This window comes from Gekko japonicus, unplaced genomic scaffold (genome assembly GCF_001447785.1).
Source record: "Gekko japonicus isolate JY-2015 unplaced genomic scaffold, Gekko_japonicus_V1.1 scaffold1327, whole genome shotgun sequence".
Classification (NCBI taxonomy): Eukaryota; Metazoa; Chordata; class Lepidosauria; order Squamata; family Gekkonidae; genus Gekko; species Gekko japonicus.
The window spans coordinates 223,031-238,510 of record NW_015160879.1 but is presented as its reverse complement, the minus strand read 5'-3'; the positions used below and the strand labels follow the sequence as shown (position 1 = coordinate 238,510).

Genomic DNA, 15,480 nt, shown 5'->3' with positions numbered 1-15,480 from the left:
GTTGCTGTCAGGTGAGAGAGACTGTCATTTCCAACTTTCTAATCTGCATTCTTTTAAAAGTTAAAATTTTGGAATCCTTTTCTGCTTCCTCTTGAGACACCTACGGTCTGTTGGGCGTTTGTATGCATTTGTTTTAAAGCTAAGGCCTATCTGTTAAGAAGGCTTATAGGATCCTTAGCTAAATGTTCTTGAAGGTGTCTTATGATGGTTCTGTCAGAAATTCTTAATGGAGAGAGACCGTTGGGGCAGTTTGGGTGATATTGCAGAAGAATACTGCTCCTCCACTTGGCATTGCTACTGTTGCAGAAGCTGCATTGGTGGGGAACTAGATTTGTCTCTGTGTGAGTGTTGCCTGACTTACTGTGGAGAGGGAACATTATTATTATGGCAACTTCCACTTGGTGTTTGTTGAGGTGGGTGAGAAAGTCAGTGCATGAGTACCTCCCCCTGGATGTCTCCTTTCCCATCTGCTAGTCCCAATGCAATTCTAGTCCCATATATATGCAAATTCAGGGCTCTTTTTGTATCAGGAACTCCTTTGCATATTAGGCGACACACTCGTAATGTAGCCAGTCCTCCAAGAGCTTACAGAGCCAGTTTGGTGTAGTGGTTAAGTGCACGGACTCTAATCTGGGAGAACCAGGTTTGATTGCCCCCTCCTCCACTTGCACCTGCTGGATGACCTTCGGCAAGCCATAGTTCTGATAAGAGCTGTCCTTGAAAAAGAGCAGTTTGTGTCAGAGCTCTCTCAGCCCCACCTACCTCACAGGGTGTCTGTTGTGGAGAGGGGAAGGGAAAGGAGTTTGTAAGCTGCTCTGAGACTCCTTTGGGTAGTGAAGGGCGGGGTATAAATCCAACCTCTTCTCTTCTTACAGGGGCTATTGTCAGCTCCTGGAGGATTGGCTACATTAGGGGTGTGTCACCTAATATGCAAAGGAGTTCCTGCTGCAAAAAGAGTCCTGTATGCAATAATTACCTCCCCTACTGCATGATGGGCACTTACAGAGCAATCCTAAGGACACTTTCCTGGGAGTAAGTCCTATTGAATAGACCATAGTAGAATTCAGAGTAGACCTGCTTAGGATTGATCTTTTAATTAGTTTGGACAGTGTGTAGGGTTGCCAGCTCTGGTTTGGGAAATACCTTGAGATGTTGGGGGCAGAGCCCAGGGAGAGTGGGGTTGGGGAGGGGAGAGATTTCAGTGGGGTATAATGCCATAGAGCCCATCTTCCAAAGCAGCCATTTTCTCCATTTGAACTGATCTTTGTCACCTGAAAGTACTTGTAATCCCAGATCTTCAGCCACCACCTAGTGACTGGCAACCCTTGCATTGTGTGCCCATGTGATTGCTCCGTACACACCTACCAGGGTTTTCCAGTCATTCTTGCTCTTGTATTACAGTTATGAAATAATGCCACAATATTCTGAATACATAAGGTGTTGACCTCTTACTTTGCTTTCACAAAATGTCTTCTGGTACTTTTGTAACTGAAGTTTCCACTGTTTAGGTTTATGTAAATATTGAATAGTCGGGGAATTTCAGATTACCCTTTTTAAGCCGTTATTGTACCGTCTTGGAGTAAACCGTTACAGGGGCGGCCAATTTCACACAGCCTTTCCTCTACCATTTCTTAAGCGGTTTGGCATTTCAGACTGCACCGCATTGTTTTCCCGCCCTTTTTCGCCCACGCGGGCGATCTTCGTCTTTTTAAAAATGTTCTTTTACGAGCGCTATAGCGCTATAACACAACACCAAAACAGCATGATAGCGACCCCATTGGAATTCCTGGACTCCATTGAGACACATGAGATTGGGGGATTTAAAAATAGGAAGTGGAGGCTCAGGAATGTACAGTTTGAGAGCATTTTTTTTTAACACTAGCTCCTTCCCGGCTTGCAAACAGCATCCTTCTTTTGATGGCCAGCATTTCGGGATGCCAGGCCTCCAGGGGGGACCTGGGGATCCCCTGTACTACTCTAAGCTGAGTTAGTGTGAGCTGGTTCAGTTTTTTAGCCTCCGGCTCACACGTTCTTGTCTTAGCTCAGGAAGAATGGCTCCAGAGCAAACTAATTTATGCAGTAGCCAAATAACTTGCTCACAATTCTAATGCCAGTAGCTTACAAAGTGGAATTTTTGCTCACAGGACTCCACAGCTTAGAGGGAGCATTGCAGAGTTACAGCTTATCTCCTGCCTACAGATATAAGTTCCCAGTCATATAGCAAATGCTGTGGAAGGAGGACTCCATGACATTGTACTCCATTGAAATGCCTGTTCTCCCCAGATGTAGTGATCTTATGTATCTCAGTGGTCTGGGCATTCCAATGGGGTCACTATTGTGCTGTTTTGGTGTTGTGTTATAGCGCTATAGTGCTCTTAAAAGAACAAAAAAAAAGACGGAGATCGCCCGTGTGGGTGAAAAAGGCCAGGAAAACCTCATCATCGGAGGAAGCACTACGGGGGCATTTTACACAACACCCCATAGCTCTTCAGGAATGGTATAGAAAATTGAAGACCTCTTGGAAGCAGTTTGCAGGTACAACGGCTCAGGAACACTTCCCTAACGGGACAGGAGCGTTTGTGTCTGAAAGGGTCAATATATTCTGTTAGGGAACAGTTACTAAAGCGGTTCTGTCTGAAATGTCAGTACAGAAATCATTAGTGAACAGTTCCTGAAATGGAACATATCGGCTGTCTGAAATTCCCCTTTATATTCTGCTTTTTGAGAAAATGCAGTTTGAAATGGTTCACGTAATTCAAAAGCAGCCAAATTATACAATTAAAAATCAAATCAAATATAAGCAGAGACTAACAGTCAAAGCAAACCAAAAATGAGCAGCATTTTAAAGGATTTTTAAAAAGGCAGTGAAGGCAACAGGTGGGAGTGACTGACACAGTGAGTTTTTTTAGATGCAATGCCACTGCTGAAGAGGTTCTGTCCCTAGTCTCCTAAGAGCAATCCTCTTTCAATAATGTGGAATGATTGGAGTATAGGCATATGCTATTAGTTATACAGATGTCTGGTCATAAATCTAAAGGCTTGTTGTATCATTTTATATGCCTGTAGATGAGCAACATCTCCTAGGGCTCATTGTCTGACATTGGGGCAAGCTGCATAGTTATGTGTTCAGAATTTTTAAGGCCGTGTTCATTATGTTTCCTTGTCTGGTGATGATCATCAAACCATCATTTCAAGGTCTGGAACCATTCAGAATTGGACCATATACCAACTTTGTTAATATTGGTGAACGCTGCAATGTTGCAGGATCAAGAAGGTTTGCCAAACTCATCATGGCAGGCAATTATGAAGTAAGCCTTCAACTTATAAAAGCTTCTAGCTGGGCTTTAAGTTGCTATATTCTACATTTCATAATCCTTCTATTTAAAAATCGTGATGTTTGCATGTGCCATTCCTAGGAAACAAGTTGCAAACAGGAAGCTTTGCCTGTGGTCTTCCAGAGTTTTAAATCTAGCTTTTTGGTACAGCAGATGAAACAAGATGTTGAATACACTTCTTCTCTTGCAGAGATGATAGCTGTGGTATATAAACAGCTTTGCATATTTTATTGGTACCAGACTTAAAAGTAGTCATGGTTCAGAGTTTTCCTTAGTGAGGGGTTCAGTATGCCAACATCGCTAGAAGAGAGGAATGGAGTCACACATGGGTTTAGCTGCCTTGGTCTTGAGATGATGTAAGAGAAACATGTGGAAGTCGAGGGGAATGTGTGACATGAATTATCTACCACAGAGATAAAGGAGCTGTGCTGTGAGGGCAATGTTATCCTTTCTACACAAATTACATCCAGTCTGTGGGGGGTGGAGTGGGAAGAGGGCATTGTTGGTGTAGGAAAGATGTATACCATTGCTTTCACCTATATGGTTCCTGCATGTATGTTTCACTGGGCCAGCATAGGACAAGGTGAGAAGAGTCGCTTAGATACTGCTGAGGTAATGCATGAGTAGGACCCCAGAGGAGGAAAAGGAAGTCGCTTGCTGCTTGGGGAGAAAGGGACTATTTCATGATAGCACATTCTACAGACAAATAAGCCACTTCTGATGTGTATAAATCCTAACATCAGAAAAGAAGAGGGATGTGTGCCCTAAGTTTAGGTAACAGGATGAACTTAAATGCTTGGCATTTCCCTTGCCTTGCCGGAAAGCGAAAATAATGCTGGGTGTCTCTGATATTCTGGGTTACATTAAGATAGATAATAGTATAGAGGAGTAACAGTATCAGTAAATAACAGTATCCATAAAGGCATCTCAACAAGCTCACTCTTTAAACATTATTTGTTTTTTTGTTTTTTAGGAAGCTCTGAGTGTTGCTAAGGCCCAGGTTGAGATGGGGGCTCAAATTCTGGATATAAATGTGGATGATGGAATGCTGGATGGACCAAGTGCTATGAGTAGATTCTTCAACTTCATTGCTTCAGAGCCTGACATTGCCAAGGTTGTACGCACACCTGTTAAGGTTGCAACAAAATGGATTTTCTTGCTGTTATAGCCTGGAGAATAGTTTTTATAGTTTGCGTTTACATAACATTTAGAAGAATATTTTAAATCTGCACATGATATTCAGGGCACACATTTCCACAGATTTCAGTAACATGGAAAAAAGTGCCTTTTTACATCATAAGCCTTTTGGAGAATGAAAAATTAGACGTAGTTTGTTCATATTTCAAAGCAGAGCAAAGTGTAGGTCTTAACAGAAACCAAATTACCTCTAAATAGCCCTTTTTCAGCTTTACATCAATGCAAGAATGTGAGGGGTTTCAACTTTCCTTTGTGCGACAGCTACAGTATGGGAGTAACTTTTCTGTGGGTTCATTCCACAGCACAAAAGTGTGTGCGTGCGTTCGTGCGAGGCTACTTATGTGGACCATTAATACTCTGTTGCCCTCAGTCCTAGAAATGTGACTGTTGCACGGTGGGGTCTTGTTCAAAAAGACACTCTAGTGTTGTCAGATTTTGCGCCACTGAAGATTCATTCCTTATTTGTTTAGCCATATTTAGGCACAGATCTGAAAACATGGTCTGTCCAAGGTTTCACTTTTACTTTAACATCTCCCTATTTCAAAGGATCATGGGATGAGTTAGGGATCTAAAGATTGAATTTCCAACAATAAGGGAAGATGATCACCCCCCCATAAGATCACCCACAGAGAAGGCTGACAGTAGTTGTAATGCATTACTGTTAGTTAATATACAATCAATAATGCTTCCCCCCTTGGATTAATACATGTAAATTCTCGAAAATTATTAATGCCAGTCTCGCCATTTATGATCATGAATCTATTTCTCGTTCCATTTCATTGTATCTGAGGAAGTGTGCCTTGCACACAAAAGCTCATACCTTGACTAAAACTTTGTTGCCTTAAAGGTGCCGCCGGACTCAAACTCTGTTCTGTCTCTCGACCCTGATTTTAGCAACTTCTTCCCTGCCGAATTTGTTTTCTTATCTTTTGTAAATCTTTCCAAAAACCATATTGTTTATCTGATTAATTCCATTTCCCCCTTCTACCAACTGTTAGTTAATATACAATCAATAATGCTGCCCCCCTTGGATTAATACATGTAAAGTCTTGAAAATTATTAATGCCAGTCTGGCCATTTATGATCATGAATCTATTTCTCATTCCATTTCACTGTATCTGAGGAAGTGTGCCTTGCACACGAAAGCTCATACCTTGACTAAAACTTTGTTGTCTTAAAGGTGCCGCCGGACTCAAACTCTGTTCTGTCTCTCGACCCTGATTTTAGCAACTTCTTCCCTGCCGAATTTGTTTTCTTATCTTTTGTAAATCTTTCCAAAAACCATATTGTTTATCTGATTAATTCCATTTCCCCCTTCTACCACTATCAGATCTGCTTGAGTAATATTACCCAATCTTGCATTAAAGTCACCAACGATAATTAAATTGGTGTTAGGGAATTCATTGCATATATTTTCAATATAGTTTTCTGCTGCCATCCAATTTTGATTTAGTTGCATTACACTTAGGGATGGGAAAACATTCCGGATTTTCACTGCCATAGCCAAAGCTGAACAGGGTTTCAACTCTGACACATAACCTCAAAGGAACTGTGCTTATTAGCCCATCCTGCAATATACCATGACCTCATCTTTAGTATGAATTTGGGTTAATTTTTGAGCCATACATTATTACTAGCCACCGAGGAGACAATATCATGATCAAGGGGAATCGCTGACATTTGAGACCATTCTGGGTTTTCCCTGCAGGTTTCCCTGCAGGTTTGGATCACCAGCCTTCTCAATACCAGAGCTGTTATTTTCCTTTCATCTAATTACTTGGGCTGTAAACAAATTGTTGTAGTTTTTAGAATTTTCGTTACCTTGCTGAATCCCTGCAATTTTCCTAGTTTTTGTTCGATATGTTGCTGCTCCTCTGCCAGAAGATGGCTGAAGGTAGTTAGCAGGCTTTGTTCCTGAACTGTTTTCCCCACTGCCTTCCATATATCTATCTCAATGTCTCTTGAAGGGGTTATTTTATTAATCTGCTGTAGGAGAGAATGGTTTGAATTTTAATTATAATCTGTTTTCTGGACTAAAGGGATTTTTAGCTCAATTGGGGGGGGGCTCTACCACCTTTTCTGCCTTCTTTTGTAAGGGTGGTTGTTCTAGCTTTGATTTAATGAAGAGCTTTCTTATTAGATTGTTAAAAGCTCTTGTCAAGTGAATTCCAAAATTCCTAAAACGCCCTATATTGGAAAACATCATAAGAGGGGATTTTAGGTGAAAAAAAGGTCAGTATGGCTGCGGTCACACGCAACATTAGCCACGCAAGAGATACGGAAGACAAGCGGAGTTTCCGGTCGCGATCTCACCAGCACATCTGGGAAGCGTAGCGCTTCCGTGGCACAACTGAGGCTTCCTGCCGAAAAAGCGCAGCAAAAAACTAGTACCTTGGAGGTACTAGTTTCCAGAAACTGCGGGGCAAGGGCGGGCGTCTGATCGCGTTTCCGGTGGCATCCGGCGCCCGCCCATGTCCCCTTGCGGAAAAGGTTTTTTTTCCCCCCAAGTCTCCGTGGATGCGCACACGCACCCATCGGAGCATGCGCATTCGTAGGGGCCTTGGCGGGGCTTCCTCGCACTCCCGCTGGCCTTGCAGGTCCACCGCCGGGCCCCTGATGTCAGGGTGTGTGGCATATGCTAATGAGTTATGCTAATGAGTTCCCCTAGCTCTTTTTCTACGGAATAACCCCTGAAAACGCCCTATATTGGAAAACATCATAAGAGGGGATTTTAGGTGAAAAAAAGGTCAGAATATACAGTTTTCCATAAATATGGCCCTGAATTTTTTCTATGTATTTTAAATCTATGTAGGGGACAGACATGCCCAACAAATAAAAGAAATGACACAAACTGTTTCTTCTCCCCCACCAGCAATTTATCCATCCGCCCTGATAGGAAAATATTGTGATCACCACCTGAAATCTATTTAATTGTAGTCTATCCTTTCCTTTGGGGGCCAGCATAGAGAGGATGTTACCCAACAAGGGCTTTCTCTTTGCAGGGGCACTTCCCCAAATTTTGAGCTGGATCTTCTCGCTTGGAAGAATTCAATAAATAATCAGTAATAAACTCCAATTTTTCATATATTAGTGTCAGCTCTGCAGCTGCCATGGACTGGGGGGATGCTGAATGCTAGATAAATTGCCTCTGTTTCTATGGAATGTTTAGTTTCTCTTCTCCCTGCATCCTTATTGCCCGTTATTCTGAGTTTCTGACCTTGGTACCTTGTTACTCCTTCTCCCTGGGAATGCTTACCCGTTAACCTAGGCGGGCTTTTTTCAAACTAAAAAGAATGATAAAATACAACTATTAAGAGTTTAACACATACCAACTAATAACAGCCTAAAAGACTTGAACCGACCTAAACTAAGTTCAAATGAAAAGAGTTAAAATAAACCTATTTGGCTTGCAAATAATGAAGAAGAAGACAAAAAAAGGTTGTCATGTTTTAAACTAATAAATCTTTTTGGTCTTCTGAAAGTTCAAGACAGTCAGAAGACCACAAAAGAAATTAGAAAGGCCCCGCCACTCCCTACATAATTGAATCTAATAGAGAGTGAGACAAGGAAACCGACTGAAGGCAAAAATAATTACCCACAAGGAAGTCCAAATAAAATGAGAGGTGGAAATGAAAGGAGCATCTACAATATACTTATAATGAACAGAAAGAAAGGACACAAATAGAAAGCAAAAATTAGAGAATAAAGGTCCTTGAAGCAGAGCACAGCCTAAAAGCATCGGCCAGACTAGCATTGGAAACCAGAATTCATGAGGTCTTGTTAAGTTGGCCCTACCATTACTGTAGTCAGTCTTGAAACTTTAGGTCAGATGAACCCACAAAAAGGACTCCCATGCTATAGTATCTAAAAGGTACCACAGAAGAAGATGACATTTTGAATTGTTCGAGTGTTACTATAAGATAAGTTTGAAAGGTTGTTTTTGAGGCACAAAAGGCTATACAAGCACTTCCACAGTCAAACAGCAAATTACCCTGAAAAGTCCTACCAAAAAGACTAAGTCAGCAAAAAATTACCTATTCAAAGTTATGATGCTATGGCAGGACCACGGAGATAATGAGCCATTTCACATTTCCTTTTTTAAACCGTTATTGTTCCATCATGGAATAAACTGATACAGGGACGGCTGTTTCACACAGCATTTCCTTTCCAGTAAGGAGTTGTCTCTGAAGCAGTGTGTCATTTCAAACTGCGCCACCTTCTTTTCCCACCATTACCCCCACACGTACGATCTCCCCGAGAGGGTTATTTTTAAAAACATTCTATTGGGAGTGCTATGGTGCTGAACCAGGACTACAAATCAGTGCCATAGCGACCCCATTGAGATGCCTGGACTCCATTTAGATAGACTGATATTTACTACTGCTGTCCCCTGGAAACAAGGAGCTCACTGGATATAGAGTTCAAGTGCGGGGGGTGGGGGGGAACTGAACAGTTTTGAAAACCAGGAAGCTTTCCTTCCTTCCTTAACTCCCACAAATCATGGACTGCGTGTGCTTTTGTGTGTGTGTGTGCCTGAGTCTACACTTCCTCTAAAGCAAACTTTTAGAAAATCGACCAAACATCTGTCTCACCATTCACTTATGCCCCTGATCTCCCGCTTAAACACGCTGTCCAATCAGGTACTTGTTCCAAGTGACAGCAGTAGCGAATGTCAGTGTATCTAAATGGAGGCCAGGAATCTCAATGGGGTCGCTATCGCACTGGTTTGTAGTCCTGCTTTAGTGCCACAGCGTTCCCAATAGAATGTTTAAAAAAAGAGGACAGTTGTGCCCGGGGCAGAAAAAGGGTGTGAAAAGAACTGTCATCGCAAGAAGCACTACAGGGCATTTTATACAGCACCCCATAGTGCTTCAGAAGTGGTAGGAAGGATTGAAGAATGGAGGAAAGCAGTTTGAGTCGTCAATACTTCAGGCATGCTTCCCGAACGGAGCAGAAGCGTGTTTGTCTGAACAGGTAAATATATTCTATCAGGAACCAGTTACTAAAACGGGTCTGTCTGAAATGACAGAAAAAAAACATTAGTGACCAGTTCCTGAAATGGAATACATAGGCTGTCTGAAATCAGCGTAAATTTTCAGATGGTTAGCAGTGGTATTGTAGAATTGTCATCCTCTCATGCTACACTTCTTCACTTTTGTGTCCCACTCTAATGTCTGGTCAGACTAGATTCATGTGTTTCTTTAGTTGTACCTTGCGCCTCAGAAGTGTGTCTCAATAGACATGTGTGTGTTCTTTTTAGATATTTGTGGGCATCTGTTGGATAAATGATAAGATCCAGTCAGAAACATTAGACAGTCACACAGCCGCCTTATCAACTGCAGTTTTAAGTCTGTGGAAATGCTTTCTGAATGGAGGATTCAATTCAGGCAGGAACAATAAACTGCTGTTTGAATGCTTTGTAAAAAGCACCAGAAATGCAGGGATTTGTAGTGGGAGATATTTGTATCTTATGTAATCAAAGAGCTACAGGTTTGGTGAGGGGACTGTTATGTACGTGGACCACCACCAGGGGTCCGCTGAACAAGCCAGAGCTTGGATCCTAGAACAATGGAAACTTCGGATCCTGGATCCCCCAGCCCCAACCAATAGCCACCTTGGCGGGACATTCAAACCCTCCAATGGGAATGGGGGGTTGCTGGGTGGATATGTATATAGTTGGCCCTGTTGGCCGTTAGAGTTAGTCTTTGTTTGTGTGAAGTACAATAAACGTGTGCTACAGTATGTCGTCGTCTGAGTCCTCCATGCGGCGAACCCAGTACTTTTCAGGGACAACATTCTATACAAATTAGACGCAGCCCTCTCTTGCTCTCTCTCCCCCACACACACCCCATCACCACACCACACACACACTACACACACTATGAGTAATCAGAATTCACTTAGATACACTGAGATTGGCAGTGGGTTCTTCAGGCCAGTGGGTGGTAGCTTTCCTGCAGCTTTGAGCTCTCATGGAGTGTCTGTCCATTGGCAGCACATGCAGAATGTATGAGAAGTAAGAAATGGAATTGTCTTCCTGGGAGAAATATGTTATCTTAGAACACTCAGTCTGAAGCATCTTTCCCCCCCTCTGTTGAGCTGGCACAGGCTGCTATAAATTGGCAGGAATCTGCTTTGCTGAATGTTGTTTCCACGGCTGTACTTTTAGTGTCCTTCAAAACTGTCTGTTCATAACAAATATAGTTATTAGGTAGGTATAGGAAGTGTATTTTGGGTGATGTCATAGTCTGCAAAGAACATTCTAAAATAAGCTATTGAAAAAGAAATAAATCTTTACGTGTATTGTCTGTATATATGGAATTCATGCCTGCTGCTGATTAGATGATGCCCTATCACTTTAAAATGTGCTGGACTGCATGCTTGTCTAATGGTGTGTCTAAAGGTGTCACAGTTGGTCAGAGATTCATGAAGCCCGTGACAATTAGGGGTAAGTGAGTATGATAGTTGCTCCAGGTTCAGCCTGGAAGGGGTGCAAGCACTAGTCCCTTGGAGGAGCCCCCCATGGGACAGTCAGTTACCAGAAGAAACATAGCAGCATATTTTGAGCCTGAATGTTTGAGATCAGCGTCCTATCTGAATGTTATATTCTTAAGACTTGTTGTCTAACATTTATGAAACTGAGAGCTTTCGCACCATTATAATATCTCCTGAAGAAGATCCATTTTTTGAAACGTTGTTAAGTAATCCGGAGACGATGTTGACTATGTACCTTGGTTCAAAGATTTTCTTTTGAGTTGTGTATTATGTTGTAGTGCTTTAGATTGAAATACATAAACAGCATTCTTTATAGGTCTTATGATTGTTTGATTGTGGGTCAGACTATCACGACTGTTGGCTTTATACTTGTTTAACAGTTACCTGAATGTAAACAGAAGTGAGCTGGAAGGGGGTGTCGAATGAGGTACCACTCACTCTGAGAGGCTATGGTAGCACTTCAGCAGTATGTCCAAGTGTAAATGTGGGCAAGCGGGGAGAAGGTGTTTTTTATAGAGGATGTGGGCAGCACTGTTTTCTTAGCCAGCTCACCTGAAAAATTAGTACTGGCAAGCTGGAAGTGGGCCTGATTTGCTGACATCACAGTGGGAATGACCTGACTACCAAGGATGCCCTCTGTAAAACTTGGCATCGTGTAGTTATGCTGCTGCACGTATTCTCTCTCATTTACCCAAGTGAACTTCACCTGTTCAAAGCACTTTGCTTGTGAATGTAACTGGACTTGCATGAAGTAAGTTTTATGGCTATTTATGACTATTATGAGAGCCAGTTTGGTGTAGTGGGAGACTCTAATCTGGGAGAACCGAGTTTGATTCCCCACTCCTCCACTTGCACCTGGCTGGATGACCTTGGGCAAACCATAGTTCTGATAAGAGCTGTTCTTGAAAAAGAGCAGTTTCTGTCAAGAGCTCTCTCAGCCCCACCTACCTCACAGGGTGTCTGTTGTGGGGAGGGGAAGGGAAAGGAGTTTGTAAGCCACTCTGAGACACCTTTGGGTAGTGAAGAGCGAGGTATAAATCCAATTTCTTCTTCTTCTTCTTCTTCTATTTCTTTAAAATGTGGGATACAAAGACATTTTTTTAGTGCCATTCTTTGGCTTTTTCTCAGCTTTGCAAATAACAGGACTGTTTTGACATTCCTCTGTTTATGCTTCAGTGAATGCTGAAGAAAAAAGTTATTGATTTGCTTTAATAATGTCTAGACTTTCCCCCCACTGCTATCAGGTGCCGCTCTGTATCGACTCATCAAACTTCTCAGTGATAGAGGCTGGGCTGAAGTGTTGTCAAGGCAAATGCATAGTGAATAGTATCAGTCTGAAAGAAGGTGAAGATGACTTCCTGGCAAAAGCAAGACAGATAAGAAAATATGGAGCAGCTGTGGTAGTTATGGCCTTCGATGAAGTCGGTCAGGTCAGTACTGTTGTCTTTATGTGCCACTGACTGGCTGTCTGGGGGGTCCAACCCGTAACCTGGATTTGCTAAAATAAATGAGCAGAGCAAGTATCAGGTCAAAGCAGAACTGGAGCATTCGGCTGGGAATATCTGACATTCTTGACTTGGGGCAGTTGTAGGGCCAATTATTATCTACTCAGTTATTGAAACCACCAGAAAACAGTGCCTCCTAGTTTTGTTTTGTTTTTGCCATCAAGTTGCAGCCGACTTACAGTGACCCCACAGGGCTTTCAAGGCAAGAGACTGGTGGTTTCAGTTTGCCATTGCCTTCATCTATGTAGCAACCCTGATATTCCTTGGTGGTTTCCAATCCAAATATGGATCGTGGCCGACCCTTCTTAGTATCCGAGATCTGACAAGATCAGGCTAGCCTGGGCTATCTGGGTCAGATATCCTCCCAGTACCACCCCCAAAAGGCAGTCCAGAAGGATACCATGATTGTTGGCATCAAAAGCCTCTCTGAGTTCCAGGAGAATCAACAGTATCGTGCTCCCTTTGCCCGTCTCCCAGCACAAGTCATCCAGTAGGGTGACCAAGACCATTTTAGTCTCATAGCCAGTCCTGAAACCAGTTCGAAAAAAAAAATCTAAATAGTGCTTGAAATCTAGATTGAATAAAATAAAGCATGTCTGACCTGGTCTGTAACATATAGACTTCCTTTCCTCACTCGTTTTATTTTTTAGGCCACAGAAACAGAAGAAAAATTTTTGATCTGCCACAGAGCTTACCACCTTCTAGTGAACAAAGTGGGCTTTAATCCAAATGATATCATTTTTGATCCCAACATTCTGACTATTGGTACTGGAATGGAAGAACATAATATGTATGCTATTAACTTTATCAATGCAACTAAAACCATAAAAGTGAGTCTGGGGAGTTTTTTAGCATGGGGCATTTTGGTTCTTTTATGTTTGGGAAGGGAAGATGCAGAATGTAATGCATAATAATATAAACAGTGACCTAATAGAACAATAGAGCTTTCTGTACTTTAGTAGGAACTTATTGTTCCTTCCCATAAGAAAAGTATGAGAAATGTAGATAGTAGTCTGAAATAACACAATTAGTTGTATTTCAAATATACTTATAATAATTAGATCGAGCAATATTTGCAAGATATTGGTAATTTAGCCAAGGGCCTCCCTAATTTAAATAGCATAAGTTCCATTATTGTCAATGTATTATGTCTCTAGTCGGAACACTATAAGCAGGATTTTCTTGAGTCTCTGTTGACTGCTGCATAAATCAGTTTGCTCTGGAGCCATCCTTTCCGAGCTAAGACAAAAATGTGTGAGCTGGAGGATAAAAAACTGTGGGCTAGCTCACACTAACTCAGCTTAGAGGGAACACTGTTGACAACCCATGTGAAAACTCCCTAATTTAATTAGCATAAGTTCCATTATTGTTAATGTATAATGTCTCTAGTCGGAACACTATAAACAGGATTTTCTTGAGTCTCTGTTGACTCTGTTGAGATACCCATAATTTCAGGGGAACATTTGGTTCTTTCTGTTTTTGTTGTTTGGTCATATAAAGCTGCTTCTTTCTAAAGCCAAAGAGGGGGAAAAGAGAGGTTAAACGGTATTTACTTATTTCATTGAACTTTATGCTTTCCTCGTCAGGTAAATTAGTATTAGGGTTAGACAGATCTTAAACATTTATGTTGCAATTTGTATGAGTAATATATATTTATTTGTGCATACACACACCTTTTAATTTGCGGGAACATTTGGTTCTTTCTGTTTTTGTTGTTTGGTTGTATAAAGCTGCTTCTTTCTAAAGCCAAAGAGGGGGAAAAGAGAGGTTAAACAGTATTTACTTGTTTCATTGAACTTTATGCTTTCCTCATCAGGTAAATTAGTATTAGGGTTAGACAGATCTTAAACATTTATGTTGCAATTTGTGTGAGTAATATCTATTTATTTGTGCATACACACACAACCTTTTAATTTGTCTTCCTTGGAGGAATTTTGTAATATATGAAGCAACCTTGAATTGCATTTTGAAGCCTTAAGTTGGGTTTCCAATGTTCCAGGATATCTTTCCTGAACTACTTGGCATTATGCTTATACTGCTACATCTGGTGCTAGTGAGATATGGGTTACATGTTCTTTCCTTAGTGAATGAATGCACTTACATGATGTAAAAAAGAAATGGAGTAAATGTTCCAAAATGGAGTAAATGTTCCAATTGATAGACTAACCAGCTCCCATTTTGAAGGATTTCTGAGGAGATATATAAGCTGAGAGAAAAAAATTCCAACAGATACTAATTTTCTGTGTGGCAGAATGCAAAAGACCTGAATGATGGCCTGTGTTCTGAGAGATTTGACATGACATGGTTCATCCTTCTGTCAGTATTTTCTTCAAATTCACAATGGCATATAGTGTAGTTGCATCTGTTTCTGTCAGAGCTATGTGACTTTGTTTCTATTGATCCTTTCCAGTCTGGCGTCCACCCTGGCCATGGGACAGAGACAGCTCTGGTCACACTTGCAGATGACCTCTGTAGGCAGCTGGATTGGGGGCGGCGCAGTGCTGTTGTCGCTACTAGATCTAATGGCAGCATTTGGCATGGTTGACTGTGATCTATTGACCCACCACCTCACCGATGTGGGAGTTCAGGGGACTGCCTTACAATGGTTCTCCTCCTTTCTCCATGGTCAGGGACAGATGGTGGCACTTGGTGAGAGGATCTCCCCACAATACCCACTTGAATGTGGAGTACTGCAAGGGGTGATCTTCTTGCCAATGTTATTTAACATCTATATGTGTCCCCTCGCCCAGTTAGTCAGGGTTTATGGGCTAAGTTGCCATCAATATGCTCATTTTATATCCCTTCCAGTCCGGCTTTCGCCCAGGCCATGGGCCGGAAACAGCACTGGTCGCCCTCACGGACAACCTCCAGAGGCATCTGGATTGGGGTGGATCAGCAGAGCTGTTGCTGTTGGACCTGTTGGCAGCATTTGACATGGTTGACCATCA

The 15,480-nt window shown here is 41.9% G+C and overlaps 1 protein-coding gene across 1 annotated transcript in view; it reads left to right on the top strand.

Annotated features, from left to right (window-relative positions):
* The window catches only part of MTR (5-methyltetrahydrofolate-homocysteine methyltransferase), a 99,214-nt gene that overhangs the window by 39,422 nt on the left and 44,312 nt on the right, over positions 1–15,480 (top strand). The window contains exons 12-15 of the mRNA XM_015422924.1: positions 3,131–3,308; positions 4,309–4,449; positions 12,272–12,457; positions 13,183–13,362. Coding sequence (XP_015278410.1) covers positions 3,131–3,308; positions 4,309–4,449; positions 12,272–12,457; positions 13,183–13,362 — 685 coding nt within the window. The remainder of the gene's footprint in view (positions 1–3,130; positions 3,309–4,308; positions 4,450–12,271; positions 12,458–13,182; positions 13,363–15,480) is intronic.